Genomic DNA, 26,790 nt, shown 5'->3' with positions numbered 1-26,790 from the left:
TATAAAAGCACCACATGCCCTCACTGAAAAGGGGTTGCCAGCGCAAGCAAGAGAAGACTCTCCCGCCAGAAGATGCAAGAGATCGCGAGACTACGAAGCATGGAAGTCACTTTTCCCGCGCAAGAGCGACAGGTATCTATTGTGGATTCGCCGTACGAATTGTTGTCGTGTGTTTGCGTGTGTGTTTGCAGGTACTTCATCGCGAAGGAGAAGCGAGAAGGCTTTGGCCTACGCTTGGGAATTCCGGAAACGGAATTCGGAAATTGTCTGCGGAGTCTCAACTCCGAGTACAGACGGAAAAAGGATTGAGAGCTTGTCTCTCGGATTTCCCCTTACGGGAAGGAACGACCCATCGAGTCAGAGATTTAGAACAGAGGGGTTTTCTCCGGTTCTTGTGCTTGTAAAAAGATTCTCCCTAATAAAGAATTCTCTTTAAGGGGGGGGGCCAACCCATCTTCTGGTCCCAGTACTGTGTCGATCTTCTCACTCTCTCTCTCTCTATTTATTTCTCTCTATATCCTTTGGCTTCAGAATTAAGTGATAAATTCTATTTATCCGAGTATATTTTATATTGTTATGCGCTCCCGTTTGTGACAGCCTTGCACTTGGTTCATAATCTCTTCATTCTATGCTCGGCTCACATAATAAGGTGGCCGGTTCGGTAGTGTGCTTCCAGGTATCAGATCAATGGTATGATCTTCAGGACGAGCAGGTGGTAACTCTCTTGGTAGGCCTTCTGAGAAGCAATCGGCGTGAGAGTGGAGAAAATATTGGCGTTATTTATCAAGTTTAGACATATTTGTCCTATCCTTATCGCTCAATTCTTTCATAAAGATCGAGTAAACAAACAAACTGGATTTCATTAATTTTGAAATGGCCGAAGCCAATACAATAGGGACAGATTCGCCCTTCAGTTTAATATCAAGTACAATTGTTCTGCCCTTTTCTGTAGTCAAAGTCGCTTTTCTCGCCTGATAATCGACCACGGCGTTGTTCTTGTGGTACCAGGGAATCCCTAAGAGAACATCACAACCCTCCAAAGGCATTATGAAGAAGTCCTCATGCCCCAAATACCCCTGACAATCCAACCGAAGTTTGCCAATGACAGGTGTAATGGCTACGTCCCTGCCGGATGCTGCTAGAACTGCCTCCGCAAGTGGTCCCATCCGATCCGACTAATCTCGAGCCGCGCCGCCAATTCTGGTGAAATGAAGTTGGCCTTGGCTCCTCCATCAAAGAAAATCAGGGCCTCTTGATCTTTCACTTTGCCCCAAGCTCGGTAAAGTTTTGTACTCTCGTCCATAGTGTCGGGATCGGTACCCACACAATCTGGAACCAGTCCTGTTTTCATCTTGCCTTTTCATCCACGTTCCTCAACTGCTCTCGAACTCTCAGGCCTGTCGTTGTCCTTATCATTTTGTTCTTTTTGTGCCTTTTTAGGGCACTTCGCGGACAAGTGTCCATGTTCCCCGCATCCAAAGCACTTCCCCTCCTTGATGAATCGAGCTCGCTCCTGAGGAGTAAGCTTGGGTCGTGCATCCTTTTTCTCTGGGTTGCTCTTTTTCTTTCTACTTTCATTCCCAAAAGTCTGTTCGGCTCGTTGTGTCATGTTCTCATCTGTGGGGTAGGTCAGACTGCAAGAGTGAATGGCAAAGCCCCGCTTCGCATGACTCATCAACTCCTGAATAGAAGCTGACTTCTGCTCCAAGCAGTGATCTCGGATCTCTGTAGGTAGACGCAAGGTGAACCGCTCAATCTGTTCTCTGAACGAGATCTTCTTGAATGAAGAGGCGGGTAGAAAATTGCTCCAGAATCTTTCACAATAAGCATTGATTGTATCTTTCTTGGTCATCCGAAGATGGTTCCAAGCAGCTCGTATATCTCGTTCATATTCTTGCGTCAACCAAGAAGAAATAAAAAGCTTTTTAAATTTCAGCCATTTGACTGGCGCAGTCTTGTTTAATAGAAGCGTGGACCACCAAGTACAAGCATTCCCCTTAAAGTAAGAGGTAGCTCTCCGAATCTTGGAGTGCTCTGAATAGCGTCCTCCCGCGAAAGCGATGTCAAACTGTTGTATAAAAGACAAAGCTTTCGAAGCATCTGAGTATCCTGAAAGAGTATCAAACTTGATCGAGTGGCCACCTTCCTTAAACTCTCGGACTTTCTTGCTTTTATCTTCGAGAAAGTCATACTGGTTGGCTTTGTAAGAATTCTTCTTGTTCGCATAAAAGTTTCCGTCATCAGAATCTGAGTTGTCTGTAGACGAGTCCTCAGTAGAACTTTCAGTCTCTAAGAGAGATTCGCTTTCTTTGCCTTTTTCTTGCCCTTTCCGAAGCTTTGTTTCTTGCTTCGCTTTTTACCTTTTCTGTCTTCTTCGCTCGAATCTGAAGAGCTAGAAGAACTGTCAGAAGAAGAAGAAGAATTGGGTACTCCTTCTAATCGAACTCGCTTCTTTTGTTTCTTTGCCTTGTCAAATGTCGACCGATGACCCAAATATCCCGAGAAGTCCGTGCTTTTCTTCTGCTTTTTGCCGTGCTTTTTGGCTTTCTTTTGCGCATCAAAAAGCTGAGCAATCCGTGCATCAACCACCTCTTGTAATTCCTTCTCTGAATACTGTTTGTGATCAGAAGGTTTCTTGAGAGCGGGTTTCAGGGGTGGTGTAGTGGTTTTCTACCACTACGCATGCACTTCCTGAAAAGAAGTCTCGCTCATATATTTTGCCAATTTCGGATCCTTAGCAAAACTGAGCATCATCTTTGTTGCATCGCCGATCAATTGACGACGCTTCATCTCTCTTTGCTCCGCCTGAGCAGGCCGAGGCGGGCCATACTCTCTACCAGAATCTTCATTGTGATCCCTGCCCGCATCTCCAGATGCAGAGGGAGTCGATTGATCCTTACGTGAAGCCATAGGTGCTGCGGAAAAAAAAAATTGGGGATCGGATTTCCCATAGCTGAGGAATAGGTCGTGCTCTGATACCACTATAACAGACTTGGACACTCCAAGTCAAGAATCAATCGTGACAGCACCAAATAACCACTTCAAAACAATTCACGGATCACAACAGATTTGCACTGGCCCGGCGGAGTTCCGTGCCTAGAGATATTGGCCCCAAAGACTAGCGCCCCTTTCGGTATTTCTTTATGTATTAAATCAATATCAAAGTACAAGAGAGCGGTTAGGGTTTCACTCTCAGACTCTGCGTCTAGATGCTCCGAGAAGTGAGCCCTAATCCGCGTATTTAAATGTTACAAGGGATGCCCAAAAGCAGAGCCCCAAAAGCTTGAAATCAAAAGCAGTCTTTCTCTCTCTCTCAAGAGAGCAAACAAAATAAAGCAAATAATCCTTCTCTCTCTCTCTCTTGCCAAGCGTAGAGAAAAAGTAAATTTGCGTCGCCCTTGCAGATGCTTTTTACTTCCGCAAATCCCGGAAATCCGTACCTGCTGCCATGTGGCATTTCCCGCCTAATTAGGGTTTCCAGTCAGCACTTAGGGTTAGGGTTTCCAGAAATTAGGGTTTCTGAAAATTAGGGTTCCTGGCAGAAATTAGGGTTTGCACGATTTTTAGGGTTTTTGGCAGAAATTAGGGTTTCTGCTGCCGGTAGCCACGTCATCGCTTTGTGACAGGGCAACCAGTTAAGCAGCAACCCCGAAATGGGAATTTTCTTGTAAACGTGCCAAGTGGCACATTTTGGTGCACTTTCCTCATGCAGAAGAAGGTAGCGCTGAAATTTAAGCTGAGAGAGCTTATTTGGGAGATTTTGTCACAAGTTAAGAGCTCTTGACTACAAGCTTTCCCTCTCATGTACATTGTGGTGCAAGAAGTCATGTCCTGCACACCTCACATTGCTCTCTCTCTTCCCTATGTGCAGTAATATGATGCCCACAAGAGGGCTCTTGTCACAAATTGGTGACGTGTCAAAGCTCTGAAGAAGGGAGCCAACTTGTAGATGTCGGCCGAGGGGCCTAAACCCTAAGAAGAATGAGTAACAGAAGAAGAAGTCCTACCAACTTATGGGGACCCCATCCGTTGGGGCCCCAAGTGACAAAGGATTAAAATAAAGCAGGACCCACACACACACCGAAAGTCTTGCGTAGCAACTGATAACGTGGCAGATTTTCGGCAATTACGCTAACAGTGCTAACGTGGCAAGCTGTACGGATTTCCGCGTTTTGCGCGGACTGCTGAAGTGGCAGTTGTACGGAATTTTGTGATTTACGCTAGCAGCTTTTTGGCATTGCTTTTGGACCAAAAGCTTTTGAGTTTGAAGGGAACTCTCGCATGTTGCGGAGTCGAGGGCTCCAAAACAGGTTCCTCCCGTCCTTAAACAGGTGGTTAGGACGCCTATTCCACAGGCTATGCCAGTTCAGCCCACATGTTGTCTTGAATGGACATGGAACTGGTTACCAGGCAATGCATCGAGCTTTTCCACCACCCACGGTACATCCTAGGTATTTCGGGGGCGCCTAGAAGTCAGTCGTACATGCCAGGAACAGTGTTTGGGGGTATGCAAGGCATCATGCCAAACCCCATGTATGGTAGCATCGGCATGTAGCAAGGTTTTCGAGCAACCAAGGCCAGTTTGGGGTGCCACATGCTCATTTTAGCATGGCTGGTTTTTTTGGACAGCAGCCAGATATGGCACCTCTGACGCAAAATGTTAATGGTCAAGACGTGCCAATGATTCCTACTACAGTGCCCATGTTGCAGACAATTCCCTATGACAATTTGGGGGCACTGGAAAAACCGAAAGCTTACAAAGAAGGTGGTGCAGCTCTAAAGTTTAGCACTTTCAGCGGCTTTGAGGATAAAGCAAAGGCTTTCCTGCAACAGTTTGATACAGCTTATGCAGGAGGGAATTTTACAGAGGTCTCTAAGGTCAGGAAAGCTGCCACTTTCTTGAAGGACAATGCGCTTACATGGTGGACGACATTGTTAATGCAAGGACACGCACCCGCCACTTGGGTCTACTTCAAGCGAATATTTGCATCTGCTTGGCTGTCAAATGAATTTGAAGCCGACGTCATGACAGATTGGCACCAGCTTACTTCGGCTACATGCAAGAGCGTGCTGGAGTACAATTGGAGGTTTTGTAAAGCGTTAACTCTCAGTGACCTCCTATAGATTTGTGCCATTGACAGAGCACATAGAGAAGTACTGTTGTGGGCTGCCTAAAGGGCTTCGGGACTATTGTACCAAGAACAGAGTGGCTACCCTCACTCAGCTCATGGAAGTTGCTAACACTGGTCTTTCCTTGTTGAAAGGAGAGGACAATGGGTTTCCGAGCAACGAGAAAGGAGGGCAGTAGAAGAAAAATTTAGTGAAGAAGCCCTTTGTGAAAACGGCTCCTGAAGCGTCACAGGGGGTCAGAAAAGGCCACCAAAGATAAGGATTTAGCTGGGACTTTTGGAGCACACGTAAAAAAACAGGAAAGGAAGCCTTTTGTGCATAAGTTTGCCAGATCTTAAGAAGTCATTTGTGGTCCAATGTGACGCGTGTGGCAGTAGCATCAGAGCAGTGCTAATGCAAGATGGACGGGTAGTAGCTTATGAGAGCCGAATTTTGCAAGGGCCAGAGAAGACTATGCAAGTCTATGAGAAAGAGCTCTTGGCCGTGATTCATGCACTTTCTAGTTGGAAGCACTACCTCTTAGGTGCTTATTTTGTTGTCCAAACAGACCATCAGACCTTGCAATACTTCTTGACACAGTCAAAGTTATCCGAAAAGCATATGCAGTGGGCAAACATTCTTTCTATGTTCCACTTCCAGATTATGCACGTGGAAGGCAAGAAGAATGTTGTGGGCTGATGCGTTATCAAGGAAGCCACAAATTTCAGCTATGTCAATTCCTTATCATCATGAGGTTGATGACATGAAGGAACACTATGCTATTGATGAAGATTTTGAAGGATCTTTGAACAGTTGCAAGAGGGGCAACATCATGAGCACTACCTCCTCAGAGATGATTTTAAGATGATGCATGGCAGACTTTGTGTCACTAGGCCATTGCGACATAAGGTCATGGAAGAGAGTCATGTCCCACCGTATGCAGGGCATCGTGATATTGATGCAACAGTTAAAGCGGTAGAGACATTCTTCTATTGGCCTACCTTGAGGAGAGATGTGGATTGTGGGTTGTGGTCGATAGACTTACAAAAATGGTGAAGTTTATACCAACGAAGTCGATGGTAAAAAGCTATGAGTTGGCGGTTTTATTTGTCGATCAGCTTTATAAGCTGTATAGTCTGCCAGAGAATATCGTCAGTGATCGGGACACCGAGTTCACTGGGCGATTTTGGCAAGATGTGTTCGCTCACCTTCGGACGAAGTTGAGTATGTAGTCCTTTGATCATCCTGAGTCTGACGGACAGACTGAGAGGATGAATCAGACGTTAGAGAACATGTTGAGAGCTTATGTCTCTCACAGGCAGTCCGATTGGGAAAGGTATCTTCCACAATTAGAGTTTGCCTACAATAGTAGCAAGCATTCTACTACTGGATTTAGTCCATTCATGTAGATGTATGGATTTGAGCCTAAATCCCCTATTGCTATATGCTGATGTATGGATTTGAGCCTAAATCCCCTATTGCTATTGGCTTAGAGAAAGTCGAGGATCGCCAGGCTCGATATTTCTTGTATTATATGCAACAAATGCTTGAATTGGCTAAGGATAGCATAAGGACTGCTTGTGATCGAGTTACTACTTATGCTAATCAACAGAGGTCTACAAGGACTCTAGAGGTGGGACAATGGGTCTATCTAAAGATACCCAAGAATTCCAAGACTATGTGAACTGGAAAGTATTATAAGCTTTCGGCTAGATTTTTGTCACGTGACACATCCAACCCTATGTGTCCGTGGACAAGCTACACCATAACAGGGTTTCCGAAGTGATCTGGCACTTTTTGTGAGTCTATTCGTAGACCGTGCATTCCCAGTCACTTGGTATAGATGCATATCCTCTGGTTGCACAAAGCATGATCATCAGTATTCCCATCAGAATCCATTAGAATCAGTTAGGGGATTTTTCCAGGGCATTTAGCCTATTTTCCCTATTTTTGACATTTTTCACTTATTAATTTAAGTGACTTCCCAACAAAAGTAGGTAGGGCAATTTGGGTAAGAAAATATATAAGCAAACCAAAGCTAGCACTCTTTGGCAGATGAGCAAGGAGCACAACAGGCCTTTGGCAAGAGCAGGTACTCCCCTCTCTCAGCAAGAACCCCTCAAGCACCCATTGCAGCTAGCGTTTCCAATCTTCAGCACTTGGCATTTTTGGTTCCAGCCTCATCGCCAACACTTCAGCCCTAGCGCTTTGCTCATCACCAGCAGCTTCTTGCCTTGGCGTTTTCAGCCCGATCCGGACCGCTTGCATCCCTTGCATCTAGCGTTTTCCATCTCCATCAAAGGGCTGCCAGATACCAGCGTTTTCAGCCTTAACGACAGCAGATAAGCAGCGATTTTCAGCCTCAGAAACAGCAGCATATCAGCGTTTTTGTCAAGATATTCAGCCCCCAAAAACGCAGCCAAATCTGCGTTTTTCAGCAGTCCCAAAACAGTCCCAGATTTTTAGCAAATAGCGTTTTTGGACAGCCGTGAAAAGCTTGCAGATTTCAGTCAGCGTCGCCATCCCCGTCGTCATCACCGACATAGCCCCGAGTTGCATCAGTTTCCATGCATCATCATTGTACCACTTTGTGCAATCAATAGTAGACCACTCTCGCCGACGAGAGTGGGGCCTTCGGAGGAGGGTTTTACGACGTCTCTGGTGTTGTATCTCTCTTCTCTCTATCTCTCAGTCTCATACACTTGCACGCACAGTGTCCACTCACTTTGTTCGTGATCATAGCACTCTCCATTAAGAACGGAAGGCTCCCCCTTCCATAAGAACTAAAAGGAACCTTGAGCAAATATGGATCACTCATCTTGAGAAAGTACAACATTCATTCCGTTGCACCCTACATTGGTATCAAAGCTTTGGCAGTGTTCTGTATCACTCAAGGAAAGAATCACAAGAATTTTTTTTGCTTGTTACGGTCGCACGAACCCAAGTTCGCTTGGGCGTGTCGATTCCTAATCGTGTTTTTTGAAGAGTGACAGGAATCCCAAGAAAGAAGGGCTTGTCCAACCTCCCCTTGTGTCTCTTTTCACTCATTGAGAGCGGACCGTGCACTTAGCGGCCGGCCAATCGATGTGAGGTGGGAAAAAGCAACCTTTGTGTGAGCGCAAGGCCGCCAAGGGGTGCGCTCGCAGAAAGGAGTAGAACTCAGGTGAAGAGAAGATCCTTCTCAAACACGGTTTGCAAGCGAATTTTCCCCACCAGGAGATTTTTTTGACCCTCCCCCTTCGCCATCTACGCCACCAAGTGTACCAAACCCTATGGAGGCAATGGTCAAGCAGATGATGGCCAAACAAGAAGCAAATCGCCTTGCTTTAGAACGCGAGCGCGACGAACGAAAAGAAAGAAAAGAACAAAGAAAGGAGGAAGCGACAGCACGAAGCGCGGCCTTGGAGGCCGAGCGTGCAGCTCAAAGCGCAACCTTGGAGGCTCAGCTTGAAGCTCAAAGAGTGGCCTTGGAGATCGAGCGTGAGGCTCAACGAGAACTACGCACTCAAGAATTGATTCGACAAGTACTTGCCTCGAAGTCCGAACCAACCAAAGATCGTGGGAGTTCATCAAGTGGCGCAAGCGACGATGCGGATTCCAACAACCCAATCATAGAGAAGTTGACTTTCAGTAAGTATGATGGTAAGATGGATGCTACGCTTATTCATTCTTGGTTGCATCAATTTAATGCTTATTTTGCGACAACTAAGAAGACAGGAAATAGCAAGGTTTTGACGGCAGCTATGTACCTTGCCGGTGATGCCATCAATTGGTACCACGCATGGCAAGAGGCAGAGCTAGCCGTGCATCTAGAGGAAGCCGACGAACTCACGCCCCTGTCCTTCAGTTGGGCTGATTTCCAAGACAAGCTCAAGGCGCGGTTTATGCCTCCTCAGTACCTCGCACGCTTGAAGGAAGATTGGCGCAATCTCAAGCAACATGGTATGCCAGTCGTCTCTTTTTCTAATCGTGTTTTGCAGCTAGGCACTCAATTACGCAAATCAGATGATGAGCGCAAGGAGGCTTTCCTCTTTAGGTTAGACGAATACATCAAGTTTGATGTAGAAGTCTTTGACCCTGCGGATCTCAACAAGGCGGTAGCGATTGCTCTCTCCCAAGAGATGAAGCACAACAAGGGAAAGCCTAAGGAGAACAAGACTTCTCAAGGGACCTCTCAGAATTCTCAGACCACGCAGAATGGTAAGGACGGTAAGAATGGTAAGAAGGGTAATTCTTCTAGCCCTTCTTTCTCTAATTCCTCGGAAAAGAACTCTAACAATGAATCTAAGGGTAAAGCTAAAGCACCTGCAAAACCTAAGCTAAGCCCAGATGAAAAAGCTGCACAAGGAATTGTAGAAGGATACATCACGGCTGAAGAACAAGTGATTTATGCTAAATAAGGTAGATGTTTTCAATGTCACGTCAAGGGTCACATTAAGAAGGCCTGTCCTAAGACAGTCCCACCTAAAGAACAAAAGGCACCCACAGCAACCACAAGCACTATCACAAACCAACCTGCATCTTCTCCTGACTCTGACACACACATTGATAAGTCCCTCATGAAGTGTTATGGTCATGTAAAGGGTCAGCGTTTTATCATATTGTTTGATCCAGGCAGTATGCATGATGTGATTAGTCCCCCTCTTGTTGAGAGAGCCCGCCTTGAGGTTAGTCAGAAATCTCCTCTCGAGGTTTCTGGCTTCGCTCTTGGCATGGACTCTCTCATCACGAAGGAGTGCCTTGATGTGATGTTTACCGTTCAACAAGCTGCTTTCAGTAGGAAATTTCTTGTGTCTCCTCTCTCAGGATGTGATATGATTTTGGGCATAAGATGGTTTCATGACCTCAACCCTCTCATTGATTGGAGGCTAACACTGTCACTTTACATGCCAAAACTAATTCCTCCCTCATCATTCGTGCTGAGGAGGACTTGCATTCTTTGCCTCTCATCTCACATGTGCAGGTCACGCGTGAGTTACGACGAGGAGCACAAGCGGCATTCATCTATGCTGCTCCAGTTTCCCAAAGCATTTAGGCTCCAGCTAAGTATTCAGAGTTGTTTACGAAGTTTAAACATCTCTTTTTGCAGGATGATCTTCCACCTCGTCTCCCACCCGAGCAGCCGGAGGACCATCGCATGGAGCTTATGGAGGGAGCACAGCCTATTAGTAAGGCTCCCTGTCGATTGAACAAGACACAGGAGGAAGAGTTAGAGCGACAACTCATGGAGTTGGTGGCTAGAGGATTCATACGCCCTAGTGTAAGTCCTTTTGTTGCTCCTATTTTGTTTGTTCGCAAGAAGGATGGTTCGTCTAGTTTGTGTGTTGATTACAGGGCATTAAACAAGATGACCGTTAAGAACAAGTTTCCGATGCCTCGCATTGAGTATATCCTCAATAGGCTCAATGGGGCAAAGGTTTTCAGCAAGGTCGATCTCAAAAGTGGATATCATCAGGTACGGGTATTCAAAGGCGACATTTTCAAGACCGCCTTTTGCACCGAGCGAGGGCGAATATATTGTTATGCCTTTTGGATTGACACGTGCCGTGGGTACATTCAATCGTCTCATGGTAGGTCGTTTCGGTGATATGGTCAGTGTATGTGTGTTCATCTTTTTAGATGATATTCTCATTTTTTCTGCATCGTGGGAACAACATGAAAGAGATGTTGAAAGGTACTAACTCGTTTGGATGAGTGTCAGTTGTACATTGCAGCTAAGAAGTCTGAATTTTTTCTTACTGAAGTCACTTATCTGGGTTATATCATTTCTGCAGAAGGCGTCAAGCTAGATCCCGCGAAGGTGGAGCAGGTTTGTAATTGGGATTTGCCCAAAACTGCATATGATGTGCGTTCTTTTCTTGGTTTATGTCAAGCATATAGTTCGCACATAGAGAATTTTGCACGCATTGCTACACCTATGACTAATGTTTTGAAAGGGGTAAAGACTCGCCGTCAGCGCTTAGACTTGCCCAAGGCTGCCATTGAGGCTTTTGCAGCTCTCAAGGTTGCGGTGACAGAAGCACAATGTCTTATCCTTGCCTCTTGGGATGATCCCTTTGAGGTACGGACGGATGCGAGCAATGTCGCCATAGGCGCTATGCTTCAGCAACATGGTCGTCCAGTAGCTTTCCTTAGCCGGAAGCTCAATAGTGCGGAAAAGAATTATTCAGTTTATGATAAAGAACTTTTGTCTGTCATTCACTCTCTTAAGCATTCGAAGCATTTTCTTTATGGTAGAGAGTTTACAATGCGCACAGATCATCAAGCCCTCAAGTGGCTCCAGTCTATACCTAGTGCACATTGGAGTGATCGCCAAGCACGGTGGTCACAATTTTTTGAGCAATTTGGAGGTTTGATTGAGTATGTGCCTGGAAAAGCTAACCCTATTGCAGATGCGTTGAGTCGCAAAGGACAGATTTTGGCTCTTGAGTCAAGAACCACATTTTCTATTCAGGGTGAGTCTTTTGACAGCATGAAGAATCAGTATGCGGATTCCGAGTTTGGTAAGCATTGGTTGCAGGCTCTTGCTTCCCAAGGACCCAGCAACTCTCTCATTCGTGATGGATTGTTGTTTTTTCGTCAACGGTTATGTGTATTGCCCTCTCTCAGGCCAACCATATTGCATGATGCACATGATTCTCTCACGGGTGGGCACAGGGGAATGAACACCACATTGAAAAACATTGAACGATTTTTTTATTGGCCTAAAATACGAAAGCATGTGTTTCGTTATGTCACACAGTGTACTATATGTCAAAAAGTAAAAGCTCCTCGGGGTAAGCAGCAAGGCCTCTTGCTTCCGCTGCCTATTCCCAATGGACCTTTTCAGGATATTTCTATGGATTTTGTGACTAACCTACCACTAAGTTTGCATTCAAGGAACACTCAATGTTTAACAATTGTTGATCGTTTCAGCAAATTTTGCATGTTGATTCCTTGTAAAGCCACAGTTACTGCACAAGATGTAGCACGGTTGTTCATTAAGCATTGGTACCCCCTCTGTGGTTTGCCAAAGTCAATTGTTTCAGATAGGGGTGTTAAGTTCACGTCCAATTTTTGGCGCGCACTCTTTTAAAATTTTGACACTAAGTTGAATTTTTCATCGGCTTTTCATCCACAATCAGATGGTCAAACAGAAATTTACAATCAATTGGCTTTTGATGTTTTAAAGTCATATGTACATGATCAGCAGCCTCAGTGGGAGCTCTATCTGCCATTGTTACAGGCTATTTTGAATGACTCTTTTTCTTCTGCTATTGGTCGAACTCCATATGAGGCATCTTTTGGCCGTCCATTCCAATCACTTTTGACTCGCTCGGTTAGTCAAATGCCGGATGCTAATGCTGAAAGTCAGTCATTGGATGAGATTTTTGAGAGTGTGAAGCTTCAGCTAAGCAAGGCTCAGGAATCTTATTCACGGAAGGTTAATAAGCATCGTCAGGATGTTTCGATCAAGGAAGGAGATCGGATGTATTTAAGAATCATGAAGCAACATCTTAAGCAAGTTGGAAAGAAGTGTCCAAAGTTGTCTTTTCGTATGTATGGTCCATTTCCAATCATTAAAAAGATAAATGAGGTTTCAATGAAATTGCAGTTGCCTAACTCATGGTCAATGCACAACGTTTTCCATGTTTCTTGGTTGAAAGTGTTTCAAGGAATACCTCCAAAGGACATTTCGGAAGAAGAAGAACCGGAGACCATCGATGAAGCTGAAGTCATGGAGCCGGAGCAAGTGTTGTTGCATCATTTTCGCCATGGTTCGAAGAAGCAAGTGCAACAATATTTTTTGAAGTTCAAGGATCGAGGAACCCATGAAGTGGTGTGGGTAGACGAAGAGTTCTTCAAGGATTATCCAGAGTCGTAGACCGTGCATGCTGAGTCACTTGGTATAGATGCATATCCTCTGGTTGCACACAGCATGATCATCAGTATTCCCATCAGAATCCATTAGAATCAGTTAGGGGATTTTTCCAGGGCATTTAGCCTATTTTCCCTATTTTTGACATTTTTCACTTATTAATTTAAGTGACTTCCCAACAAAAGTAGGTAGGGCAATTTGGGTAAGAAAATATATAAGCAAACCAAAGCTAGCACTCTTTGGCAGATGAGCAAGGAGCACAACAGGCCTTTGGCAGCAGGTACTCCCCTCTCTCAGCAAGAACCCCTCAAGCACCCATTGTAGCTAGCGTTTCCAATCTTCAGCACTTGGCGTTTTTGGTTCCGACCTCATCGCCTACACTTCAGCCCTAGCGTTTTGCTCATCGCCAGCAGCTTCTTGCCTTGGCGTTTTCAGCCCGATCCGGACCGCTTGCATCCCTTGCATCTAGCGTTTTCCATCTCCATCAAAGGGCTGCTAGATACCAGTGTTTTCAGCCTTAACGACAGCAGATAAGCAGCGATTTTCAGCCTCAGAAACAGCAGCATATCAGCGTTTTTGTCAAGATATTCAGCCCCCAAAAACGCAGCCAAATCTGTGTTTGCCAGCAGTCCCAAAACAGCCCCAGATTTTCAGCAGATAGCGTTTTTGGACAGCCGTGAAAAGCTTGCAGATTTCAGCCCTTAGGTCAGTGTCGCCATCCCCGTCGTCATCACCGACATAGCCCCGAGTTGCATTAGTTTCCATGCATCATCATTGTACCACTTTGTGCAATCAATAGTAGACCACTCTCGCCGACGAGAGTGGGGCCTTCGGAGGAGGGTTTTACAACGTCTCTGGTGTCGTATCTCTCTTCTCTCTATCTCTCAGTCTCATACACTTGCACGCACACTGTCCACTCACTTTGTTCGTGATCATAGCACTCTCCATTAAGAACAGAAGGCTCTCCCTTCCATAAGAACTAAAAGGAACCTTGAGCAAATATGGATCACTCATCTTGAGAAAGTACAACATTCATTCCGCTGCACCTTACAATTTTGTGGTTCGCTTAATCACAAAGAAAATTGGCCATCTTCCTTCGGATGTTACATCCAGTGTTTCATGTCAGCAGCCTTAAAGAAAAATTAAGCGAAGCCGACGTTGTTGTACCTATTGAGGAAAATGTATGGCAAGATATGCAAACTGAGTATATTCTTCGAGAATCATAGGCTATTTTAGATCATCGTACCTGTCATTCACGCCAAAAAGCTTATGATAAGTACTTAATTAAATGGAGCGGTCAATCTGAAAGGTTTGCTACCTGGGAATCGGTTAGAGCTTTGAAAGCTCAAAATCCCCACTTCATTGATGAGGACATCAATGGTTCTTAAGGGGGGAAGTATGTTATGTCCCGCTTACAAGAGAGGGGATCTAGCCTAGACGGCGTCGGGATGGGCGTCCGGTGTCCGGGCGGACGTAGTGTGAACCTGGCCAGTGTGGCCGGCCATTATTATAAAAGGGAGGCCAAGGCCTCATTTGTGTTTATCGACCCCCACTGGTAGATTGCCAGTGTTTAGCCAGGAGTGCGCAAGGTCACCCCAAGGAGGTGAGGTCGGGTGGTATGGAGCACTCGGTCTTACAGGTGCACAGAGGCTGGCCCTAACACTGGGCTCTATCGGCCGATGGTGGCTATGGTCGGGAGGTTCATCCGACGCGTGTCTGTAAGCGGTCTGTGTAGCCGAAAGATCCTCTCCAGGTGTTCGTTTCATGAGCTCCTCTGCCTCCTAAGCTCCCAATGTAGTCATCAATGTATAATCCAAAGAGGGTCGGTGAGAGTGGGAGTAAACTGGTTGTGATAAACCTTCTGAGGTCCATACTCGTCCAACCATAGTCTCATAGAGTGTTACTCCTAAAGCATGCAGTCTCAACATCAGTCTAGTTCTCGATACCGTGTCAAAGGCTTTGCAAAAATCCACAGAGCTGCAATATATCCTTCTCCCATGTGCTCTACCCGCTTTGAGAGTGAATATATGATCCAAAGTGGAAAATATCCTCTAACATCTTGCCCATCCCGAGGCATGTATCCCCTCTCTCTTTGCCCATCTAATCAACTCATGTTCTCAGATAGATGCATAGATTTTGGCCACTGAGTGACCAACCAAATTAGTGAGATAATTATTCGGCAAATGGGATCACGAAACTTGAATATCAGCACCATTGTGGACATACTCCAAGTGTCTAGAAATCCGTCACACAGCTCTGTTAAACATGAGAGCTAGTAGATTCACTATCGTGTCTCACACATGTATGAAGTTGCTTGAACCAACCAACTTGGCAATGCATTAGACGATTATTACAATGGGGACAAAGTGCTACTTATATACTGTCCAAGGGGACCTTAAGTACCCCTCTCAAGAATTGCCCGACCAAGAGTCATGTCAAATAAGTAAAATAAATACCTAAAATGATGATACAAGTAAATAGGATCATATTGGGCATTCCCTTGAGATGCATAATTTTAACACTCTCTAGAGCTCATAGTGGGCATAAGTAGGAAGACCAAGTCAATGAAGAAGCTACCATGGACACCCTCATAGTGGCCAACTACTTAAACACCTCAGATTTGCAACCACCAACCAATCCCGAAAAGTTTGCCATCTTCAGCACCGGTTGCCTCATAGAAAGTTGAACTGTAGATGACACTACGTCCAAGAATCCCCATTTGTGAGCTGTGAACACATCACATCCAAGATTTGCAAGACAATGAACTTTGGAAGACGCCTTGTCCATAATGTCGCCAACAACAATGAATTGTCTGCAGCACATCCATAGTGTTTTGAATACGTGATGTTGGTTGTCTGTCAATCTCTATGCTTCCACATCATTGACTTTGACATGGTATCAAAGAGAGTATCCATGAGAGAGAGAGAGAGAGAGAGAGAGAGAGAGAGTGAGAGTTTCTCGAGCCAACCAACTTGGCAATGATTTACATGATTATTAAAATGGGGACAGAGCACTACTTCTATACTACCTTGAGGGACCTTTAAGTACCCCTTTCAAGAATTGCCTGACCCAACCTCATGTCAAATGAGTAAAATAAATACCTAAAATGATAAAATAAATAAATAGGATCGCATTGGGCATTCGCTTGAGATGCATAACTTCAACATGAATAGTATTGCTATGGATTTCATATTTGATATGCCCACAACTAACTGAGAACATGATGCCATTTTAGATAAAACGTTCAATGTGAAATATTGAGTTTATATCTGTGTGATGTATGCTCTATGGTGTGTGCACATTTGCAAGTACTGTTTGGTATGGATGATGGTCAGCATGTTTGGATGGCAACAATGTCTACTGAACCTCTATGCTATGTCTTTTCTACGTTTAAGGGCAGCCATTGTAGATGCTTTTTGTGAGTAACCCCAAGTGAGCTATTAAGTCAACAAGTTGCTTTTATTGGTCAAGTTGTTTTAAGAAGCTGCTTTGTTTGTTCCTTTTAACAACAAGCTCCATTTAAGTGAGGCGAGTATGCTCGTTGCCACGAGATTGTGAGAGCGCTCTCTTTGGGCAGGAAGTGTGCTCTGTACAATCGTTTGGCATCTACTAAAGATATACAAATACTGCTAGGGGCGCCTAGTTCAGGAGTCAATCTTTGTCAGAAAGGAACTCAGCCCCTTTGTCTCTATTTGCACACGTCTTTTGAAGGAGTTCTTTCAATTCATTGTGTTTATAGTCTTCATCAGTTCACTACCTGGTCTAGAAGATCCAACTGGTATCATGCATGGCATCTAGCACAGTCCCTAGCCTTGGGCCAATGGTAAGGTGTATGGATCCTGGTATGTGTCGCCTCCGGCATGCTCTCATTTCGCTACTCCTACCAGTGTGTCTCCTTCAGTGGCTCGCCCCTGTTTGGTGGGTGGCGTTGTTGGCATGGATTTTGTTTTGGTTGACACCGGAGGATTCAAGACGGCGCAGACAGATTGGTATGGCCTTTCCTCTTCTCAGAGGTTATTCACGACGCAGACTGCTCAGTCTGGCTTCCCTTCTTCATACAGGATTATCACGGTGCAGACAGCTTGGTCTGATCACACCTCTTCTCAGAGGCCCTTCACAACGTAGACTGTTGAGTCTCGATTACCCTACCTACTGACAGGACACCATCCAGTGGTGGTCCGTGTGGTCTATCGGTGATTGTTGTAGCTTATAGTAGCTTCTACAGTGCAGACTGTTCAGTCTGGCTTTCCTTGTTTCGAAGGACGGCGCAGATTGCTACATCTGGCCTTCCTAGAGTTTTTCCTAGCTTAGCCACCTAGCCACACTGGGTTGCAGGTTCATGTATTGACAAGCTTCCGATCATGCTTATGACGGTTCCTGGGCTTCTCCATTTTCTCCAGACGGTCTGACTACACACACCATAGATCCTATTGGGCAGGACACTTGCAGGTTTATTGGCGCTTCTTTTACGACAAGGAGTTGTTCTCACACTCGGTTCGGGGTATCTTTACCCTGTATCGGTGGAGTACAGCAGTTTGCTACACTGCTCATCACAGCACTTTACCATGGAGATCTCTCGACGGTTCGGACACCCCAGACTGCTGCAGACATCTTCATCATTTACCTCGCATCTTCGGCTTCATACGGTTTTTTCAGCATCCGGTGCTGAGAGGGGGTGTTAGATTTACACCACTTTGCTGCTTCACTCAGGTCTAGGGTATACATGTACGGCTAGTATGTCTCCGGGCTAGCCACCCACTGCATTGTCCGGCCGCCTGTCTTTTGTCGAGGCATCCTTATATATCCTTTTTATGCTGGGTCATGGGGCCTTCATTGGCACTGCTCGACCTCTCCCTCGGGCACCTATATATGGGGCCAGGGGGGTACCCACTTCTCAGTCTGACAGATCATCTAATCATTGTGTTGAGGGTCTCTTGCTCTAGTAGTTAGTGGGGGGCTGATCACCCCCTTTCCCCAAGTCTCTCTCTCTCTCTCTCTCTCTCTCTCTCTCTCTCTCTCTCTCTCTCTCTCTCTCTCTCTCTCTCTCTCTCTCTCTCTCTCTCTCTTGACTGGGCATTTACATATTAAGTGCCCTTACCTGCCTCAATAGAGAGCGGTATGTGCCACATGAACTGTCAGAGGGAGCATATGAAAACAGCCCCAAGGAAGATTTGTGGGAATGGGATGAGGGGTGTTTATAAGATTCACCATCTGCCCTCATGAGGTAGTAATGGGCAGCCTACTTGCCAGGAAGTTACAGGGAAGGAAGCTTCATGTATACATGGCGGCACCTTGCTGCACCGCTTTTGAACCTATACCCTCTCACACTGGTAGTGTTCTTCTTTTAGAACTGGAAAGTCTGGCTGCATCCAGTCTTTCTGCTTTTAATCCGTACTTAGTGTTTACACGTAACAAAGAAACACAAAGGGGCCAGTCATCCATAACTTTAACAAGACAAGAGGGCAGCATCTCATCGTGCGTGTTTGAAAAAAATGGCCTAGCCTATCTGCTGCCTATATCAAAACACATGTGGTGGCAATGAATGATATCAAGTCTTTCTGCTTTTAGTCCATATTTAGTGATCATACCTAATGAAAAACGCACAAGGCCCAGCCATCCTTCGTTTAGCAAGAGGGTAGCATCCCACAATGCATGTCCCTAAAATACAAAAAAACCTCTGGTGTATAATCTTAGAGTGAGTGTGGCCTTTGGTTAAATGTGCAGACTAAATTTCCAGTGTTAAGACATTGGTTTGTCACCATAAGAGAACCTTTTACTAATCTATTTGGGCCCACCTCGTCTTCCTTATCTGAACACGCTTAGCTGTTCATTGTACTTATGCTATCCCGTTTGTAACAATATCACAAATTCATTTAGGGAATTTTACTCTCAATGTTATTGTTTTTAATCTCTTTCATCGCCTCTTTTAATTTTCCACATTGCTTGTGTTTGCAAATGTAAAGTTGTAAATTCAGGTGCTTAGAATGAGAGACCATCAAAAATGCCAGTGTGCTGAAATAAGCCAGCTTTACCTAGGCAACAACTCAAGTGATGGCAGTTGACCATTGAGGATTGCTGAAATACCACACAGTCACCAGTCCTAAAACTGAACTGCTTAACTCTTTCTAACACTACAATTTGACCAGAACCCATCTTGGATCCCCTCTGTGCCATTGTGTCTCCTGCAAGGAGGAGCTGCAAATTTCTGCTAACAGATATGCAGGCTTTTATTAATGTAGCGCTTAATCCTTCATTTCTATAATCATCCTCAGGTTGAAGGTTGTATCATGCCAACTCATTTTTACCATATTTGCTGGCAAGCTTTAATTATGCAGTAAGCCATCTCCACTCATTAATTTGGGCGGACAAAAAAATTCCAATGCTAAACTAACCACATCTAAACAAAGAAAATGTCGCCATCCTCTTCTTGAACTCAAAATATATTAAATGTTTCAAAACGTCACGTTCAGTAAACTCTAACGTGTATATCAAAATAACACTTGTCTAGCTCGCTTCTCAAGCACAACTTTTGTTAAAAAGTCACCTGTCAATCCCTTACAACTGAATGCTACAAAAACTTTAAAATGGTCTCAGCTTTTCTGGAATATCTGAAAAAGTAATCTCTTTGAACTGTAGCATATAAAATATACACAAAACAAGTCTGTGCCACAAAACATGGATAATCAAACGGCAAATGTGCCTAGAGATAGAATTAGCTACAACATAATATGAAAGATGCTGATAGTATGAAAGAGCACCTGAAGGCACATCGCTGCTGTGAGAGTATTCCGAATACAAGTCAGGTATGGTCTTAAGGGATTCACCTACAACAAAACACCAACACTATTAACTTTATCAAGCCCAATGGTATGCCTTCAGCTAACATTAATCTCTTTACACTCTTTATTGGCTACAGGCAACCAGCAAGTTACTGAAAAACCTGACAGTGTAAAATGAGCTACACTTAGCTCTCATACCTTCTGTATGTTTGATGGAGTACTGAAAGGAAAATTCTACATTGTGTCCTGGTCTGATGCAGCAGTAAAAGCATCAATTGTGATTGGGTCCTAAAGGCTAGGATAATAGAGAGCGCAAAACTTCTCTAATGATATCTGAGAGGAAAAGCAGCCCGAAGTTCGCAGGAGCGCTTCCTCAAAGTTTGTGGCCCCAAATCCTCTTTGGAACTAGAGGATGACGAGCTGTCGGAACTTTGTGAAGACGCACGCTTCTTGGATCTGCTTGCCGCCTCGAAACTCGACTTCCAGCCCAAATAACCGGGGAAATCCTCCGATTCTTCTTCCGAGAGTGCTTCAAGCCTTTCATTATCAGGTTCATCTTCTTGTCAAGAGATCTATCCACCCCTTTCTGCGAGTATCGCGTCCGCTTTTTTGCACTTGTCTGTCCTTTCAGCTTTCATCCCGACCTGACACGAGAATCAATGGCCTCACGCCATCTCGAGTGAATCTCATAAATCGGGTAATCTTCAAGTGTTTCGCAAATCTCGGGTCTCTCGAGTACTTCATCAATCTTTTCACACACGTGTCAACCTGCAGTTGACGTCTGTACTCCGCTCTGGCAAACTTCCTATCACAAGGACGTGGCAACTGCTAACCTTAGTTGTTGGTTTCTTTTCCTTGATTTTTGTTTAATTTTTGGGACCCTCTTTTTTAAGTTGCAAATGGATGGACACTGTATGGCCAGTGTGAAATGGCCGAAGGCCGAGAGTTTCACCCGCAAACAGGAAGGCCTTGTCACCATGAGTTGGTCGGGCCGACCAGCACTGGAATCCGAGCAATAAAAGTATGTCTAGACTCTACTCAAAGTTCGAAGAGAAGAACACCCGATAAATGGGCTACATTGCTTTTTTGGATGTGGTCCCGGTGGTGATAGATGGTCAAATGACCAATGGAAGTGCCATGGAAGCATCTCCTAAAATTTAGGGAGCTCCTATTTTTTGCCATGAAATCTGTTCACGTCATTAGCTCCGGAATGACAAGAGGAACATTTTATTACTTTGCCGCTAAGTCAACTGAGCAACAATTTGAGATATTTTTAGACCAGAAGGTGCAAAACGAGAAAACCATGCATGAGTGCCATTTGGCACATTTTCAGTCACTTTCCAGCTTGAGAGAGAGAGAGAGAAGCGTTGAAATTAAACGTGGGGCTGCATTTTCAGCCGTATGGTGGATTGTTGCAGGTACCAAAACTATTGTGTGCTTGCCTACCCTCTATGTAGAGTGAAGTGCAAGAACTGAAGCCTTTCGCAGCATTCACTGCTCTCTCTCTCCCCTCCGTGCAGTTATGTGATGCCCCACAAGAGGGCTTTTCATTTGACATATGTACAATTGTGTGGGTTCATGCGCGATTGCTGAGTTTCTTGCAAAGGTACTGGATTAGCTAGTTGCTAATCCCCTGCAAGTACAGGTGACTTCGGAGAGATTTCACGCAAGAAATCTTGTCCAATTCAAAGCGCAAGTAGCCCTACAGGTGCGGGAGATCGAGGACTTGCTACGGATGTGCCCGGCTCGCAAAACGGAGCCCAAAACAGGAAAATACAGCCTGCTCTGTATTTTTGAACGTTTAGAGTTTCGGCCCTAAACGGTCCATAATACCCCCAGGAGGTACGAGGACACGAGGAAACCGCTAAGCGAGTGATCTGGCGCATTTTCAGGGCAGAAAACAGAGAATTCAGCATGTTGCAGATTCTCGCCAGGTTTTGCAGAGTGTCCATATGCGTTGGGAAAGTCAATTTTTGCGTGGGGATACTGTCTGTGAAGCGTTCTACTGCCATTATGTTGACGAAATCAGGCCAGAACAAGACATTTTCAGCCCAAATTATGTGGGACAGCTTGTAGGAAATCACAGGGTTTATTCCCTCTTTGAATACAATAAAGAAATACTGAAAGGGGCGCCAGTCTTGGGGCCAGCAGATGTCGGCGTCTGCTTGCTAGCGCTTTAGCTTCCAAGCCATGTGTGCTTGAAGTGTCAATTCCCGTTACAGGTTTTTATTTGCAAAGTTTCTCTGTATCCTAAAGTCTAAAGTAAAGTTTCGGGTGAAAGCCTACTTCTACCGCCCTATGGGCTGGTTTCTTGGTTCCGTCGTCGCGACAGAATCACTTTTTCCTCAAGAAGTGAGCCTCGATTGGTTTGCGGCGAAGACACGGAGTACAGGAACACGGGACTATGTCCGACAAAGGAAAAGGCATCATGGAAGAGGGTTCCTCTTCATAGGACAGGCAGAAAATTCCTACAGTATTTTGAGGTTAGCGAGAGTTCATTGCCATGTCTGTCTATACCTCTTGTTGATATGAATGCTCCACCAATGCAGGACTTTATGATTGGACAACTTGAAGTGATGCGTTCAGACTCGGTTGGTTGCCGTTGTAAATGTGTTTTCTTGACTGGTGCAGAACCCAAGGTTTATGGAGTTTTTGCGAGCGCCACCAGTGCCACAGCGGACAAGGCAACTCACATAGCTAGTAAAGCCCGATGAGGCTCAAGCCCACATACTTCATGCGTCCAAGCAGGATAGGGAGCACTCGCACATTGCGTAGTCAGGGGCTCCAGACAGGTTCCTTTCATCCATGAACAGGTGGTTAGGACGCCAACTCCACAGGTTTTGCCAATTCAGCCCACCACCTTTCAGAGTCCACATGTTGCATTAATATGGACAAGGAACCAGTTTCCAGGCAATTCATCAAGTTTCTCCACCATCCATGGTACATCCTGCATTTTTTGGGGGTGGATTAGTGTTTCGGAGCATGGCTGGTTATACGCCTGGAAACCAACAACATATGCCAGGAACAGTGTTTGGGGGTATACAAGGCATGATGCCAAACCCCATGTATGGTAATATCAGCATGCAGCAAAACTTTTAGAGCAATCAGGGCCACTTTGGGGTGCCACATGGAAACTTTGGCATAGCTGGTTTTCCTGGACAGCAGACAGATATGACACGACGCAAAATGTCAATAGCCAAGGAATGTCGATGATCCCTACTACAGTGCCCATTTGGGGGCACTGGAAAAGCCGAAATCTTACAAAGAAGGTGGTGCAGCTGTAAAGTTTAGCACTTTCAGCAGCTTTGAGGATAAGGCAAAGGCTCTTACTTTCCTCCAGCAGTTTGATACAGCTTATGTAGGAGGAAATTTTACAGAGGCCTCTAGGTCAAGAAAGCTGCCACTTTCTTGAAAGACATTGCACTTACATGGTGGACGACATTGTTGATGCAAGGGCAGGCACCCGCTACATGGGTATACTTCAAGCAAATGTTTGCATCTGCATGGCTGTCAGATGAATTTGAAGCCGATGTCATGACGGATTGGCACCAACTCACTGCGGCTACTTGCAAGAGCCTATAGGAGTACAATCGGAGGTTTTGTAAAGCGTTGCTCTCAGTAACCTCCTACAGGTATGTGCAACTGACAGAGCATATTGAGAAGTATTGTTGTGGGCTGCCTAAAGGGCTTCGAGATTACTGTACAAAGAACATAGTGGCTACCCTCACTCAGCTTATGGAAGTTGCCAACACTGGTCTTGCCTTGTTGAAGAGAGAAGACAGTGGGTGTCCGGACAACGTGAAAGGGGGGCAGCAAAAGAAAAATTCAGCAAGAAGCCCTTTGTGAAAAGGCTCTTGAAGCGTCACAGGGGTCAGAAAAGGTCAACAAGGACAAGGACTCAGTCGAGACTTTTGGAGCGCAGGCAAAGAAACAGAAAAGGAAGCCTTTTGTGCGTAAGTCACTCGAGGAGAAGGTCTTGATGGCTGAGAATAAGTGCTTTATATGCGAGCAGCCTAGTCACTTTGCTGCAGATTGTCAACAAAGGAAAAGTGTAACAAACTTGGACACTCCAAGTCAAGAATCAACCGCGACAGCACCAAATAACCACTTCAAAACAATTCACAGATCACAATAGATTTGCACTGGCCCGGCGCAGTTCCGTGCCTAGAGATATTGGCCCCAAAGACTGGCGCCCCTTTCGGTATTTCTTTTTATATTAATCAATCATCAAAGTACAAGAGAGCGGTTAGGGTTTCACTCTCAGACTCTGCGTCCAGATGCTCTGGGAAGTGAGGCCCTCACCACTAATTTAAAGGTTACAAGGGATGTCCAAAAGCAGAGCCCCAAAAGCTTCAAATCAAAAGCAATTGCTCTCTCTCTCTCACAGAGAGTCAAAACATGAAAGCAAAAGCATTCTCTCTCTCTTTCTCATTTAAGTAGAGAAAAAGCGAAATTTGCGTCGCTCATCATTTTCCAAAAGAATAAATAAATAAATAAATTTCAGCCTCCGCGATTTCCGGAAATTAGGGTTTCTGGCAGAAATTAGGGTTTCTGTTGTCCGCCACGTCATCACTTTGTGACAAAAAGACCAGCCAACTTGGATGATAAAGAGGACAAGAAAGGAAAGAAGCCTGAGCCCACGGCAGGTTTGGTGCCCGATATGGTGGGTGACAGGCCAAGCACAGATGCCAGCGAGTTATGCACAACATGGGGTAAAGTCAAAGATCGCACGGCACTCATCTTCTTTGATCCAGGTGCCAAAGCAAACTTTATCTCACCAGAGTTAGCTATGAAGTTGGGCATCAGAGCTTAAGAGATGGGGTACACGGCAGAGACATTGTTGGCATGTCCTGGCCACTCAAAGTGTGTTACTCCATTATTGGAAAATTGAGTCTGCATATTCAGTCGTATGTGGACACTGCAAAGTTCTATATCATGCCATTGGAAGGATGTGATGCGCTACTTGGAATCCCGTGGATGTCCAAAGTACATGGTGTGCTGGATGTCTTCGGCAAAACGATCACCCTTGTCCATAGCGGCAAAACTCATGTTTTGGATGTAAAGCTCAAAGGGGATTCTATCCCTATTGTATCTGCTTCGGCTATCACTTCTGTAATTAAAAATCATCTTTCTACATACTTGATTTTTGCACGTGATGTTTCAGATAGTTGTCAGTCAAATTTACTGTTTTAGATAAAGAAAGGTCAACATTTTTGCGTGAGTTTAAAGACTGTTTTTCTGATTCATTACCGTCGCAATTGCTGCCCAAGAGGCTTGAGCCTTGAGGACCATACGATTGATTTGGTGCAAGAGTGTAGCCCACCAAACAAACCTCCCTACGGGTTAGTGCGGCTCAGTAAAAAGAGGTTATGGGCTAGGTTGAGGAAATTTTAGTGAAGGGGTTAATTCAGCCTAGTTCTTCACCTTTTTGCTCCCCAGTGCTCCTAGTACAGAAGAAGGATAGCTCTTGGCGCATGTGTATTGATTATCGTGCGTTGAATAAGAATACCACTAATTTAAAGGTTACAAGGGATGTCCAAAAGCAGAGCCCCAAAAGCTTCAAATCAAAAGCAATTGCTCTCTCTCTCTCACAGAGAGTCAAAACATGAAAGCAAAAGCATTCTCTCTCTCTTTCTCATTTAAGTAGAGAAAAAGCGAAATTTGCGTCGCTCATCATTTTCCAAAAAAATAAATAAATAAATAAATTTCAGCCTCCGCGATTTCCGGAAATTAGGGTTTCTGGCAGAAATTAGGGTTTCTGCTATCCGCCACGTCATCACTTTGTGACAAAAAGACCAGCCAACTTGGATGATAAAGAGGACAAGAAAGGAAAGAAGCCTGAGCCCACGGCAGGTTTGGTGCCCGATATGGTGGGTGACAGGCCAAGCACAGATGCCAGCGAGTTATGCACAACATGGGGTAAAGTCAAAGATCACACGGCACTCATCTTCTTTGATCCAGGTGCCAAAGCAAACTTTATCTCACCAGAGTTAGCTATGAAGTTGGGCATCAGAGCTTAAGAGATGGGGTACACGGCAGAGACATTGTTGGCATGTCCTGGCCACTCAAAGTGTGTTACTCCATTATTGGAAAATTGAGTCTGCATATTCAGTCGTATGTGGACACTGCAAAGTTCTATATCATGCCATTGGAAGGATGTGATGCGCTACTTGGAATCCCGTGGACGTCCAAAGTACATGGTGTGCTGGATGTCTTCGGCAAAACGATCACCCTTGTCCATAGCGGCAAAACTCATGTTTTGGATGTAAAGCTCAAAGGGGATTCTATCCCTATTGTATCTGCTTCGGCTATCACTTCTGTAATTAAAAATCATCTTTCTACATACTTGATTTTTGCACGTGATGTTTCAGATAGTTGTCAGTCAAATTTACTGTTTTAGATAAAGAAAGGTCAACATTTTTGCGTGAGTTTAAAGACTGTTTTTCTGATTCATTACCGTCGCAATTGCTGCCCAAGAGGCTTGAGCCTTGAGGACCATACGATTGATTTGGTGCAAGAGTGTAGCCCACCAAACAAACCTCCCTACGGGTTAGTGCGGCTCAGTAAAAAGAGGTTATGGGCTAGGTTGAGGAAATTTTAGTGAAGGGGTTAATTCAGCCTAGTTCTTCACCTTTTTGCTCCCCAGTGCTCCTAGTACAGAAGAAGGATAGCTCTTGGCGCATGTGTATTGATTATCGTGCGTTGAATAAGAATACCATCAAGAACAGGTTTCCTATCCCAAGGATTGATGATATTCTTTATCGTTTAGAGGGTGCTGCAATTTTCAGCAAGATAGACCTTAAGAGTGGGTACCATCAAATTCGTATAAGGCCAGAAAATGTGCACAAGACTGCGTTTAGAACCACGTTTGGTCTTTATAAGTTCCTAGTGATGCCATTTGGTCTTACAAATGCTCCTGCTACATTTAATAGGATGATGGACCGGATTTTCCGCTCGCATCAAAAGTTTGTTGACACATTCTTTGATGACATGATAGTCTATTCGAAGCATGAAGAGGAGCATAGGTGTCACTTGACCATTGTG

General features: G+C 44.9%; 1 protein-coding gene across 3 annotated transcripts in view; it reads right to left on the bottom strand.

Moving 5' to 3' along the window:
* Positions 1-26,790, bottom strand: part of ARPC4 (binding protein) — a 51,437-nt gene that overhangs the window by 9,544 nt on the left and 15,103 nt on the right. For 2 of the 3 annotated variants that reach the window (XM_086524115.1, XM_086524114.1), the window contains exon 2: positions 19,726-19,791. In XM_086524115.1, the coding sequence (XP_086380241.1) occupies positions 19,726-19,791 (66 nt within the window). Of the gene's footprint in view, positions 1-18,555; positions 18,626-19,725; positions 19,792-26,790 lie in introns of all 3 variants that reach the window. The other variant, XM_086524113.1, reaches the window with a different exon arrangement.

This window comes from Adiantum capillus-veneris, chromosome 11, assembly GCF_014529385.1.
Source record: "Adiantum capillus-veneris isolate H3 chromosome 11, ASM1452938v2, whole genome shotgun sequence".
NCBI lineage: Eukaryota > Viridiplantae > Streptophyta > Polypodiopsida > Polypodiales > Pteridaceae > Adiantum > Adiantum capillus-veneris.
This window is presented reverse-complemented; position numbering and strand designations above follow the sequence as displayed.